Source organism: Panthera tigris, chromosome A2 (genome assembly GCF_018350195.1).
Source record: "Panthera tigris isolate Pti1 chromosome A2, P.tigris_Pti1_mat1.1, whole genome shotgun sequence".
Classification (NCBI taxonomy): Eukaryota; Metazoa; Chordata; class Mammalia; order Carnivora; family Felidae; genus Panthera; species Panthera tigris.
In genome coordinates, this window is record NC_056661.1 from 143,158,725 (window position 1) to 143,172,815 (window position 14,091).

The following is a 14,091-nucleotide window of genomic DNA, read 5'->3' on the forward strand; positions in this document are numbered from 1 at the left end:
TCCTGGCTGGCCGGAGCACCAGCCTGCTTTTGTGAGAAAGCAGCTATTAAGCAGACACAGCAGGAGAAAGTTTAGAAGTCAGGAGTTTCATTCCTTGCCTAATGAAAAGGGATGTTGAGCTGTGGTTGCAGCCTGCAGGGAGAGGGAGAGGGAGTGGGAGTGTGGGGAGGGGAGTCAGGTGTTTGCTCTGTGGAGTAGGTTTCAGTGGAAGCAAACCTGCTATTTCACTACCGTCCCAGGTCTCAAAGACCAAGCTTCCCAAACCTATCCCAGGGAAACCTGGTCACATGAGATGCAGGGAGGCCCCACTGAGAGGTAGTGACAGAGCAGTGGAAGCTGAATCTCCCCTTCATTTACCATTTATGCAGTGGTTAACAGGCAGTCATGTCACTGTCCTTAGAATCCTGTAACAAGATGTATGTTCTATGTCCTTCGGCAAAGAACCGTGGCAAGCCCGCTACTCTTGGTGTTTGCTCCTTTCCTCTTTGAGGCGCATACATGAATTTCTACACTGGGCACTTTCCCCGGATGCTCTCCTGAGAAGCTCTTGCTGTGGCATCAGGATTGTCTGCAGGGATGCCTCCCAGGTCATTTCTGGAGCAGTTTGAGAACAGGAGCCAAAGCAGCCTCAGCACAGGGAAGGAGACCCAAGCTGAATTAGACCATGTAGCTAATTTCTCAGAGAACCCTCGTACTTTGCAATCTGGGTCCGGTGCACCACATCCGCTTTAGAGTGCTTCCTAGGTGGGCATTATTTGACTCAGTGTTTACAAATTCTTAACTTTCATTTTGCCACTGTTTTCTTAAGAGCTAACAGAACTGTTGCTCAGTTTATATATAATGATGTTAAAATACTGCTTTCTTGCTGCCTTTTGAATGTGCCTGAAACTGATCTAATTTAGCACTCATAAATCTGGTAAGATTAAGCCTTTGAAGATTTTTCCAAAATCAATGTCTAAATGCAAATAAATATCTGATAGGTAGAACATAAAGTTTTTCTTTTTTTCAAAAATTTTTATTAATACTTAATTCTAAAGAATTTTTTTGTTTTTTTTTTAATGTTTAATTTTTGAGAGAGAGAGAGACAAAGCATGAGCTTTGGAGCAGAGAGAGAAAAAATGGAGACACAGAATCTGAAGCAGGCTCGAGGCTCTGAGTTGCCAGCACAGAGCCCGATGTGGAGCTGGAATTCATGGATTGTGAGTTGATGACCTGAGCCAAAGTCTGACACTTAACTGAGCCACCCAGGCGCCCCAAGAATTTTGGTTTTTAAATGTCATATGTACACTATTATTCATGTGTTCTGGCTTTAGAGTACTATTTTTTCTCCCTCAAGCATGCTGAATCTTGGTTAAGTCCTGGGTTTCTGCTTTGGGCACAAAACTACTTTGGGGTCACTAAAGGAAAACAGAATTTTTGGTTTATCACCTCACTGCTTTTGCCTCGAGAACCTTTGTTTTCTAACTTACTGCCCAGGCCGTGTTCTTTTTTCCTTGTAGTTTATGAAATGCTCTCCAGCCCCCTTGAAAGGCCACAAGTTCAGCCGTGCTGTCACATGAACCCGTCTGTTTATAGGGCAGGTCCATTTATTTTGGTTGTCCTTGTTGTTAGAAGAGGATAAGGCTGTAGGCATTTTGTGGCCCCAGAGGACTTGCAGAAGGCTTAGCAGGCCTCGCCTTAAAGGAAGGTGAGTTATAATCAGGGCTTGCCTGAGCTTGCCTCGCCTCACTGAGGCTTCTTGTTCTTAAGGCTGCTCCTTTGAGTGTATGGTAGCAAAATGAGGAGAGCCTGTTGGGGGCAGAGGCTGTATGCTGGACTTTGTGGGGTAGAAGAGTCACGTTTGTTGCTGGCTTGAAGCCACTGATTTTCCATATAACCATCCTCCTGTCCTCGGCCATTAGATTGCAAATCCCAAGGTTCTAGAAGCACAGCTTGAAAACCAGCCCCGTTGTGGTCACTTAACACATTCCCTAAACTATAAATTACTGGACTAATTTGCAAATGGAAAATTCTGACCCATTTGCAATTTCTAAGGCTGAAGCCCTGGATTCAAGTTCAAGAAGAGCCTTGGGAATTCAGGGGAACAATGAGGCGCTTTCATTCAGTTAGCAGCGCAGGTCAGAGTGACTGTTCTGCTTTGCTTTTCCTGTTCAACATCTGTACTTTCATTTCTTACCCTCTTCATGGAATAGAAAGTATAGACGGTATGGAAACCATTGTTCTTTCGGAATAGAAGACGTTTCAGAGTAGTTGAATGGGAGATCCCCAGGGTTGGAGGAAGGGGCAAGTGGTAGATGGTAACAGCTCAAGTATATAAGAACTAAGACAATGCCACTTTGCACAGAGAAACAGCCACCCCAGTTGATTAGTGTGATTTAAAAGTTAGGACCTAAAAGTAACCCCTGCTGAGTGCTGCCTTTGCTTCTTGTCATTAATAAGTGACAACCTGAGTGGGGGGAAGGTCCACTGTGGTTGCTGGTGTGTAGTGTGAAGGTCCAACATACTTGTCCTGGTCTGGGCAGTTTTCTCTGCACTTTGGAATTCAAAAACTCTAAAAAGGCTAGTCTGCAGAGTGGGTACACCCCCGAATCTCTACTTTTTATTCTCTAAACTCAAAAATGTTACTTGCTTTGGCCTGGAGTCTGGCAGTAGAGAGATAGGTCTTATCTAATAGTGTAGCGAGGTCTTGTTCCCTGGTCCTTCACTGTTACATGAGTGATCACACCCAGTGATGCTTAGGCTTCTGTCTCTGAAGCTACCACTCAAGGGATTGGGAGGTAAAAGATGAGAGATTGCAGCAAACCAACCAGTGGTCAGATGTGTGACAGAGTCCGCTGCTAAATCCGGTTATTATAACCTGTAACTGATTTAAAATGAGGCTTAATGTCAATTATGTAGCCTTTGCTAATTTTCCCCCACTGTTAGAAATGACTTCTGTACAGTGTTTCTTCATTCAGGGCAACTTATCTTTTTACCTGGGAGGAACTTATTTCCATTAGAATTGGAACACTAGCTGCATATTTTGCATTTAAAATGTTTCATGTGATTAAACGCAGAGAGAAACATTATTACTTCTGTTTCTTAGGAGTGTGCTCTTCCAACTGATTCTTCTTTTGTGCCTGGAACAATGCCTTTAATTTGGAAACAAGTTCAGGAGCTCTTTCTGATTACCAGTCACACCGTTAGCTGAAACTAGCCGCCAACTACTTGTAACTGGGCTTAGCAGAGCAGGCTTGTCTTCTCCCCTCCACCAAACGCTCCTGCGGAGACCGGCTCCTCAGCAGTGTGCAGTGTGACTTGTGTGGTGATAGACCCTCCATGTGAATGACCTCTCTTCTCACCCCTTTTTCCCGCCCTCCTACCCCTTCCTGATGTGATTTGTATATTAATCGGGTTGTCTCTTCTTCCTTTACAGAGCTATTAAGAATGGCAAAGGACTGCATAGCAAGAAGGAAGTGCCTATCCACCGTGTCGCAGACATATCTGGGGTGAGTTGTGTCCCTGAATAGAGCTGTGTGGCTCAGAGGCGCCAAGAGCTTGGCTGCTTACTCACCAAAGGACTTCAGCTTATGTGTTTTCTGTAGCTCATTTGTTTTTAGACACAGAATGTGAATTTTTCCAGGGCTGCTGCTTATCATCTATGGAGATCCTGTTTTATATTCTGAAAAGGCAGAATTCAAACTAGGGCATAAAACCTCCGTCTATCTCTTCACCTGAATTGGTACTGTGTTGCTTTTCCATTTTGTTTTAATGATTAGGAGATATTAGAAGATATTTCTTCCCAATTGTAGTAAAAAAAAAAAAAAAAAAATTACCTCCTTTTTAAATCCCTGTTTAATTCCCCAGATGACTGGAAAGTCTTACTGGGAAAAGGTCAAGTGTAGATTTTAGGACAGCCTTAAAAATTAGTTGTCATCTCCTTATGGCTTCTTTTCCCTCCGGTTGCTTCGAAATGGGAGGAAGGTGTGTGCTTCCTGTGAGCTAATACACACAGATGACACAGAAGGATGGAAGGCACGAATACTTTTGAGCTCCCAAAGGGCTGTGTCCAAATGACTACTCAGTGAATAGGACTTTACCCTTCCACGTTTAGGATATCTTGACTGAAGAAGATACCTTTGTTAGTTGAGAGGGTTTATTCATTTATTCAACAAGTATTTGAGGGGCGCCTGGGTGGCTCAGTCGGTTAAGCGGCCGACTTCGGCTCAGGTCATGATCTCGCGGTCCGTGAGTTCGAGCCCCGCGTCGGGCTCTGTGCTGACAGCTCAGAGCCTGGAGCCTGTTTCAGATTCTGTGTCTCCCTCTCTCTTACCCTCCCCCGTTCATGCTCTGTCTCTCTCTGTCTCAAAAATAAAATAAACGTTAAAAAAAAAAAATTAAAAAAAAAACCAAGTATTTGAATACCTGCTGTGTCTGAACTGCTCTGAGCACTTAAGGATGTAACAATGAACAAAACTGATAAAAGTCCTTACCTGCAAGTGGGAAAGGGAAACAGCAGTGTCAGGTAGCAGCAATGAAGAGAAACAGAACTGGGTAAGGGAAGAGTGAATGGCTCAGGTGTGGATTTCATCAGGTGCCCAGGGAAAGTTCGTTGGCTCATCACTTCACCTTCTGCTCTTGGGACACACACCATCCATTTCAACTCCACAGTAACTTAACAGTTAAGGAGGGGATCCAGGTCATGTATAGGGGGCATCACATCGCCCAGGGGAGATGACAGAGGAGCAGCTAGTAAATCTTAGCTTGCATTCTCAGGGAGCTTGCCTTGGGCACCCAGAAGAAAATACTCCTATAAACAAGCTTCTAGATCACAGCCTAGCCCACAGCAGTGATGGATTAGAGTGTATTATCTTCTTGTTATGTTGTGTTCCCAAGCCTGGCTGAGACTTTGCTTGTTGTTCCTTGTGATTGTGTATTATAAATGTGTCTGGCCAGCAGTCCCTTGCCTAGGTATAGCAGTACCACGTTCATTTTAAGCATTGGTATTCCGTTGAGCTTTTCTTACTCTGTAACCAGTCACTGCAGACTACAGAGTAAATAGTGTTCCCTGTGTTGAGTAGACTTTTGTTAAAAAGTTGTGCCTCTGCTTAATGAATGAGGTATGTTGATATACGTTCTTCGTAGCTTAGATTCCTCTGAAGCCCAGATACCTGGTGGCTAAGGTGTATCTGCTAAGGCTCCTTGTTAACAGGTATGATTCCTGGCGTGCTGGTATTAGGCCTGTTTTCCCTGTGGCTTACCTTGCTGAGTTATTGTTGGCATATGTAATAATTGCTGCATGTGTCTCTTGTGGCATTCTCAACAATATTTTCCTTAATATTCTTTTGTTGAAGATGTTGGAGTAATCAAAGGGCAATTTTTTGGCTGTTCAACCGCAGGGAGAAAGGAGTTATAAATAATTGTTTTGGAAAACACAATGGTGACTCCTTTATACCCGGGCCAGATGTGCCCATCCAAAAACTTATGTCAGCTCTACACTTCGAGGCTTTCTGGAAGATGAATTAAACCTTGGGGATATTGTTCCCTTTTGGCCTGTGGAGTTCATGTTCTTGCTCAGATTTCCCACTGGCAGTGAGGTAAAGTCCTCGGCAGGTATTTGAGATGGAGGCACATTTGCTTCAGGGCTGTGCTTTTGGCACCTGCCAGCGTAGTGTCCTAATGATGTTTATTGCCATCTTTAAATCTCATGTTTATACCTTGTTGTGTTTTGGTGTTTTCTTGTGTTTTCCTTTTTGCAGCAACGGTCTTAATGAAACTTGTCTTCATTTTTTTTCTTCCTATTTTTTCGCTCCCCCCTTCCCAACTATAGCTCATTTTTATACATATCTTTATTTTCTTTTCTGTATTGATATTGGAGAATTGGTTTGTTCTTAACGTTATTTAAAAATACATGTGAGTTCTATCTCCCTCAGTTACTGCATAAATTAAAAAAAAAAGAGAAAGCTTGAACAAGTGGGAGAAAGTGAAAAGGCTGTTCCATTTAAATAGATGTCAGAATGACCTTGTCTGCCTCCATCACACATGATTCCGCTCTGAGTACAGGCTTTTTTTTTTTTTTTTTTTTAAGTGCCCTCTGTAATAGAGGAGTTTTTCTCTGTTTCTAACCTCCTCTTCTTTCCGTCACCATGTTGTGTTAAGTATGTGTGTGTGTTGGGTTCCCTTGTGCCCTTTAAGTGAGATGAATGGCTTTTCAGCTTCCTGAAGCATGTTGGCCACGTTACTGTCCAACCGACAGGTGAGTGCATAGGGTCAGACAGGCAGATAGCTTACAGGTGGATCAAGACAAAACACCCCCAATAAGGGCAATGAAATACACGTGTGTATAATGGTTTTGTAAGAGTTTCTGAATCTTTTTTTTTTTCTTTTTTCTTTTTTCTTTTTAACTGGGTCTCTTTACCTTTCATTGCTCCCCCTCTTAGTTGCAGGTCATGATAAATGGAAGTGTTTGTTGAGGTGATCAGACATGCAATATACTGCCAAAATAGCTTAGTATGATCCGATATGTATGCATAATGCCTTTTCTCATCCCAGTACACATCCTTGGAATGAAAACAAAAGACATATATAAGCTCATCACATTTTGTCTCCTAAACACACCCAAGAAATGTGCTATACAGAAGATGTTGCGTCATGATTAAATTTGTTCTAGGCTTCATGGTCTCCAGCTTTTAGCATTGAGTTTCTCCCATTGTCCATACCTCTTCTCTTACATTTTCAGAGATGGTTTCATCGTGTAAAAGTCCAGAGAGTATCTTAACAGGCCTTGTATGAAGACTCAGCACGTGTAAGGCCGCTTGGCTGACTTCCTGTGGTGGGAAGGGAGTAATCCCAGCACAGGAGTGGGAAGAAGAGTGTCTGCTTTGGGCAGAGAGACACTGGCCTCTGGGCAGTGAAGCCAGGAGGACTTTTCGTATCTCCTCCTTCCCGGGGCTGGACTGGATGCCTGCCTAGTGGCTACTTGACACGTTTTTCAACTTTGTGTTGTGCTCCACCATTAGAGCCTCTTGTACCACTTCCCATATTGTGACCTTGTTATGGTTTTTTGATTTTTGTAAAATGTTGTTAGCTCCCAACTTTTGGGTGGTTCTTTTCTCTGTTGTTTTTTTGTTAATATGGGGATTCTTGCCATTAATGTCAGCGGAGTGCTGTATTTTCCACAAGGTACACGCATCTGTGGATACCACCAACTGAGTGAACCCCACCTTTTGGACAGGGGTTTGTTAAACTTGGCTTTTCTGCATCATTTGCATCTGGTTTCAGGGTAACCACTAAGGTAAAAAAATATGGCCAGTCTGGTAATTTGGATCCTGAAGAAATTACTAGTTTCCTTTATTTCTCATTTTTCAAGATGAAGGAAGTGTGGTATTTTAAGTCATTGTTGTCCTTTCTGTAATCCTCTGGTTTCCCTCGAGGCCAGGATGTTCCTATGAATTTGAAACCAACTAAGAATTTGACAGACTTGGCACTAGATCTGATTTGATTTGGAGGATGGTTACGTGGTGGTTATTTCACTTCGTAGGTTCGCGTTTTTATTCTTCGAGGGGTTTGTTTTTCCTTGATCCCATCTCCGCTCCCTCCCTCACGGGCAGACAAAAGTTGGGATGTGCGTGTCAGTGGAATATAAGGCTGTTTCTTATCTTAGGTTTGTTATTGTTTTTGCTGTAGCCTGCTCTGTAATAAATACGATCTCCTGCAGATACAAAATGTAAAACAGGCAATAAAATGGGGCTGGTGCATGGCTTACTGTTGTTCTGGTAAATCAGACAAATCAATTACAGTTCTGAGTTGCTCCCCACTCCTCAGGTTGCAGCCAGCACACTACTTCTTCCTGCGCACCACCCCCCCCCCCCCAAACTCCTTTTCCGTTTGTGCGGGACCAGTACTCAGTGAGTCACACTGTCTGTTTCCTCTTCCTCCATTTCCTGCCGTGTCTGTTCTTTCCTCTCTGGTGTGTGAGGAGTCTGGAACTCTGTTGACAGCCGTGCAAGATGACAGAGCCTGGGCCAGCCTCCTGTCCTCTCCAGTTGTACTTCTGCAGGTCCCTGGGTAGAGTTTCCCTTCTCTGAATGTCTCTGCCTCTTCATGATATGGGGTCATGGCAAGTCCTCTGTTCATATGGCTGTTGTTTGCTCTCCTTCCTTGCCTTCAGTAAAGACCTGTGTCTTTTTTTTCTGTTAGCTGCTGCTGTGTTCACTTGGACTTTGGTTCCTTGCTCATGTTACACACGCACTTTCTTATAACCTCCTCTCTCCATGATGATTTCGTTGGACGTGCATAGTATTAATGATAAGAATTTCCTTAAAGCAGGGGCCTGGAATGATCCAAAGACTAGCTCTGGGGGTAGGAGGTAGAGGGTGAAATTTGGGGGTCCCTCTTGCTGTTCATTTCATCGTGAAATGAACACTTGGGGAATTGACCAATGAGATTCTAACTTGCAAATATAAAGGATCAAAGTGTTCCTTTAAAATAAATAAATTGGATTTTTTTCCAGCATCTCCTCCTGACCTTTCCCATCAGCTCCTAGTTTTTCAGTGCCTTTTTGTACTTGAATAGCACTGTCCTCTTTCCCTTGGGGTATTTAAGCTATCCTCCTTTTGTAAAACACTAGGGTCTCTTTAAAGAAGTAATCTTTCCCTAACTACCCATGGTGTTGGGCATCAGTGGAAGAGGTAAATAATAATATTCTTTTTGGCTAAAGAAAAGTTAAAACTGGTTTGTCCACTAAGAAGGTGAAAGCCGCTCCCATCACCCAGAGACTTTGTTAGTTAGGTCTGTGTTAAATTAGTTTCCCTTTCATGTCTTACTGGCCCACGTTGTTTAGATGGTATTCTTGTATTATTCCAGTCTTTTACAGCTACCTTTCTGTTCTGTCTCATCACTGTACCTTAATGGCACCATTGCTCATTTCTTGTTTGTTTTTTGTTTCAATAGCCCTTCCCGCTTTTACTCTCCCTTAGCCTCGAATTTCGTTCTGATGTCCCTTTTATACCAACCACACAAGGCCAAGGCCTATGGTTCTGCCCCGTGGGCTTCTGTGACCTGGAGGGTTGCTTAGCACTAGAGCTCTATTCACACGTAGCCATGGCCCCACAGCTGGGCTCTGCATTTGCCACCCTGGGGAAATCCCATAGATACCCTCCCTGTCTGCTGAACTTGTTCTCTAGAGCAAGCATGATACGCTCCGTAAATATGATGGCCCCTTGTGGGGAAGCCATGATTAGTCCTGGCGGTGGGTTCCCACAATTGTTTTCTCGCATCTCTCCTGTATATTTGGAAGCTCGAGTTGTTGCCAGTTTAGGGGAAGGCACTACTCCTCTGTCCCCTTCTTCCCCTATTCCCATTCAAGGTTTTTGAACTTCAAGTGGACTGCAGTATGCTGCTCACTGACTTGGATTCTCGCAGCACAGAAACCTGTACCGCAGCCTCCACAGCACAAGGTACCTGTGATGCCAGAGTGGCAGCTACTCTAGAAGTGTCTCAGCTACTAAGGAAGCGAAGGGTCTTTTCTTTTCTCTTCACCTTTTTCCTCTCCTCCCCTCCAGAGATGGATGTTGTTAAGGTGACCTTGATTGTGTCAGGGTAGTTGGCTTCAGCTAGCTGCTCTCCCTAACAGTTGAGGGCATCGCTTCATTGTCTTTTGTCCATTGTCCCTTTCAGCCATAGTCCTGTGTGGCCACTTCAGGTTTTTTGAAGCTCTCTATTCAAACTCCCCAGAACTGCAGGGGTGTCCCCTTCTCCTTCTAATGAAATTGGAAAGCAGTGGGCATCGGAGAGAAGCCTTTCTCAAATTGAACAAGTTTCTCAATAAAAACCTGGAAAGAAATGCTGGAATTGTTTCAAGACTGTATTTCAGCATTTAGCAGTTTGTGATGTTATGTTTAAGGCACCTCCTTTGACCAATTTAATCCACCTTTCACTGAGTTCTGTTCCTTTTATGTGTGCATCCATGGTTTTGTTAGTGGCGATAAGTTTTTTTCGTTTTTTGTTTGTTTGTTTGTTTGTTTGTTTGTTTGTTTGTTTGTTTTGCACCATAGGGCACTAAATTTAGGACGTAGTATCTCACCTCCTTTAGTTGAGAGTGTCAGGAGAGATTGTTAAAGACTTTGGGACAGGCACAACGATTACTCAGTATTCTTTCACTGGAATGCTGAGTTCTGCCTGGTAATTCCTTTGGGGTTATCTGATTCTGTCAAGTCTGCTCCTTTGTAGCTGGGCTGTTTTGTACCTCTGCGGAGAGATAATGTAACTTGTGAAGGCCTGAGGTAATGCAAATGATTTCATTCTTGTACAGATGTGGTCCTGTACATATGACACAATTGATTTCTACCCTGTAAGAGAAATGGTTTCAAATGTTACATTTTCACCCTGTGGTCTTTCACTCTACAGTTTTGAGTCTTTAGAAAATTAATCTCGACATCCTAGTTGCGTATGTTTATCCAGTCCTCAGATTCTCTTTTGAGTAAGTTGTAATGTCTTATTGGTTCCCTCATTAATTAGTGGGTAAAAATAAAATACTTGATGTTTTCATTGTATATTTGTATTAAAGTCATGATTTTCCCTTTTTGAAAACTATTCTTTCAAGTGGGAAAGCAGTTGCAGAAACGAGAGAAATTGAAAAAAACAATTTATAAATTGGGCATTAAGAGATCAATTATGTGCTTTGAAAAGTCTTTGTTTTATTACCTGCTGTCTACCTAGAAATGTGAAGTGTCCTTTGGTTGTGAAAGTAATTTGTTTAAAAAAGTTCTAAAGTGAATGTCTCTTTCATCTACAGAATGCCTGGTTCCATGCCTGTACCTTACTTGGCCTACCATTTTGTTCACCAGTAGGCTTTTCTTATAGAAATTTCAGGCAGCATGGCCAATTGAGGTGTAGAGATTGGACATTGAAGACAGGGCACAGTTTGACATTTGCTGAGTGTGTCCCAGCTGTGCAATTCAACACCTCTGAAGAAATGTTTGATCAAGTGACTTGCCCAGAGGTGGAACACTGTCAAAGACAGTCATTCTTTATTTGTTGCTTCTGAGAGTAAAGTTTCTTCTTTCCAAAATAATCACACTTGATATGTCACTGCACTGAATTCTGTTTTCAGGAAGTTTTCTGCCACAGATTTTTCTAGTTCCCTTCTGATTCCTTATTTAACTTATGACTTAACACATAGGAATGCATGCAACTGAGCCTCTTAGAAGCAGGGTCCTAGCCTTCAATCAAGTGTCCTGAGCTATAATAATGACTTTTTACTTTCTTCCTTTGTTCAACAGAAGGAGAAAGGGAATTGAGGAAGTTCAGGAGCACTTTTTTCCAAACAAAATGACTTCTCTTTCCAAAGGGAGTGGCCTGGAGCCTAGATTTGGCTCTCACTGGTTCATGCTCTCGAGTTTTCCCATTCTCTGGGTGCATGTGGATCTTGTTCTTTGATTCTATTTCATGGATCCAAATTGGTTAAATGAGCCCATTACAGGCTTGGCTAGATGAATGTTAGCATATTTTGAAGGCAGTTGATAGAATTTTTGCTTCCCAGGTTCAGGTGTATGGTTGGGTTGTCTCCTCTGTCCCATGGCTGCTGAGTGATGTGATAGATCTTGAAATGTTTCTGCCCAGCCCTGGCTTCACTCTCCACTTCACCATCATAACACTACTTAGCCCTAGATTGAACTCATTTTGCCCTGTGGCTGTTGCTTATATAAACATCTCAAAGTAAGTCATTTTTACTAACATAGACAATTGTGCTTACTCGTATTTTAAGGCTTTATTTAGCACGCTTCTAACATATTCCCTAGAGAATATGTTGTACAGAATTTTGGACACTCTTTGCAGTGTTGACGTCCAGATAAATATCCTTGAATCAGGGCTCAGGGTCGGCTTGAAATTACCTAGTAATTTTGTGCCTCAGTTCTTTAGGAAATGGTGTTTTCAGGAAGAAATGATAAAAATTCCTAATACGGTATCAGCTCTGGGAGGTGTCTGAGAATATAAGCTATTACCAAGGTTCTGAATTTGTCGTTCTGTTGATAATACATTACTGCAGCATGTCCAGATACTTTACCCACGGTAGAGACCGTTTATTTTCTTTTACGTCATATGCAGTCTGTCCCTGTTTCAGTTTCTCCATTCCGACTGACTTTGTTATTAATTGGCATTTCTTGAACAGCATTTCTTCTTCTGGGAGTGCTGTCTCTTCTCTTCTCTTCTCCTGACCATGCCTTTCTCCTCTTCCACGGTATCTCTTTTCTCCCAGGCAGTTTCCCCTTTTTATCCTCACTGCCTTCTGATCATGCCTTTCTTTAGCATTTCCATAATCACTCATTACCATGATATTGTGTTTGTTGGTGTACCGATTGTTAGCTATTCTCAACCTGACGCGTGCAGTGGTTTTCCTCACTCGTTTCTAAACTCCTAAGAAGGGAGATCTTTTTTGCATCTCTTCACAGAGCCTAGTTTAGATTTGATTTGCCAAGCAGTGACCTAAAGCAGTATGATACTGTTTTGGGAAAAATATGTGACCTTGGCTACTAGGTATAAGGTTAACTGTGGTGGTTAGTACCTAGACAGGCTAGTAGCAAGAGTACAGATTTATTAGAATATAGTGACGCTATGGAGTCACGAGCAGTAGCATGGGTCCAATATCTGATCGCCCAAGCTCAAATCCTGGCTCCATTCTTATTACTTTGCCACCTTGAGGAAGTTATTTAACCCCTCCATGCTGTGGTTTTTCCACTGTAAAGTGAATAATGCCCTTACCTCAATAGGTCACCGTGTGATTGAATGTGTTAACCCATGCAGAGTACTTACAGCAGTTGACGCAATGAGAGCTCAGCAGAGGGCAGTGGTTCACATGGTGGTGGTGATTATTATTAAATTGTTGAGCATGCTGTTGAGCCTATAGAAAGTCCTCTATAGAAGATAACTACCGTCATCATCATCAGTTGTATTCTAAACCCTTATCCAGTTCAAGTCCCAGATCATAGCCCTCCCTCTTCTGAGTTCTTTTACCGCCTCTTTATCTTTTGAGACATTTAACATATGCCATCTGGCCTGTTTTTTAAGTGCATTTGTCATGTTGAGTCAGTGAATGAGTGATCAAACAATAAGTATTATATTGAGTGCTTCTTATCTGTCAGACACAATGCTGGGTGTTAAGGACATAACATTGAACAAGACAGTTACAGTCCTTATAAGATGTACATGATTCTTTCTATAATTACAGTTGTGCTAGTAGTGAGTATGTGTGCTCAGGGCCATAGCTTATTCAGTGGGGTCAGAAAAAATCTTTTAAGTGATTTAAAAATGAGGCCTTTTAAGTGATTTAAAAATGGGGTGTCTGGGTGGCTCAGTCAGTTGAGCATCTGACTCTTGGTTTGGCTCAGGTCATGATCTCATGGGATCGAGCCCCACATTGGACTCTGCACCCCGAGCGTGGAGCCTGCTTGGGATTCTCTCTCCATCTCTCTCTCTCTCTCTCTCTCTCTCTCTCTCTCTCTCTCTCTGCCTCTCCCCCCTCAAAATTAATAAATAAACTCTAAAAATGAATGAGGCCTAAAGAAGGAGTTTTTCAAGGATCTTGTTCAGAGCTAAAGAATGAAGAAACTATGTACGGGAAGGTCCTGAGCTAGGAAGTTGCTTGGGTTCAAAAGGCAAGGCCATTATTGCTGAAATGTGAGGATTAAGGTGATAAATGATTGAAACATTTACAGTTTATGATCCTTGAGGAAAAATTTTGAAAAATCTCTGAAGAATCACGAGAAATCATTGACAATGGAGTGGAGTAATTAGGTCAGCATTTTATAATTATATATCTTCCCCTCCCCCACCCCACTGCCCTCACCTTAGCTGCTCTGTGGAGATAGACTTGAACCAAGAGTGGTGTTAGGATGCTGGTTACCAGGGGTAAACAACTGGGTGTCACAAGACAGTGGTTGAGGAGAGATAAAATTTGAGATCCAGTTTGGCGGTAGAACTGGTAGAACTTGACCATTGCTTGCATCAGGGCAATGAAACTGGGTGTCATGTGTGAGCACCCTAAATGCTCTGAGTACAAATAACTGGTGATCGGTGGTGCTGCTTTCCCATGTGGTAAACATTGATGGTGCA

At 42.6% G+C, this 14,091-nt stretch overlaps 1 protein-coding gene across 1 annotated transcript in view; it reads left to right on the top strand.

Moving 5' to 3' along the window:
* SND1 (staphylococcal nuclease and tudor domain containing 1) overlaps nucleotides 1-14,091 on the top strand; it is a 422,592-nt gene that overhangs the window by 244,986 nt on the left and 163,515 nt on the right. Inside the window, exon 14 of the mRNA XM_007089922.2 lies at nucleotides 3,416-3,488. Coding sequence (XP_007089984.2) covers nucleotides 3,416-3,488 — 73 coding nt within the window. The remainder of the gene's footprint in view (nucleotides 1-3,415; nucleotides 3,489-14,091) is intronic.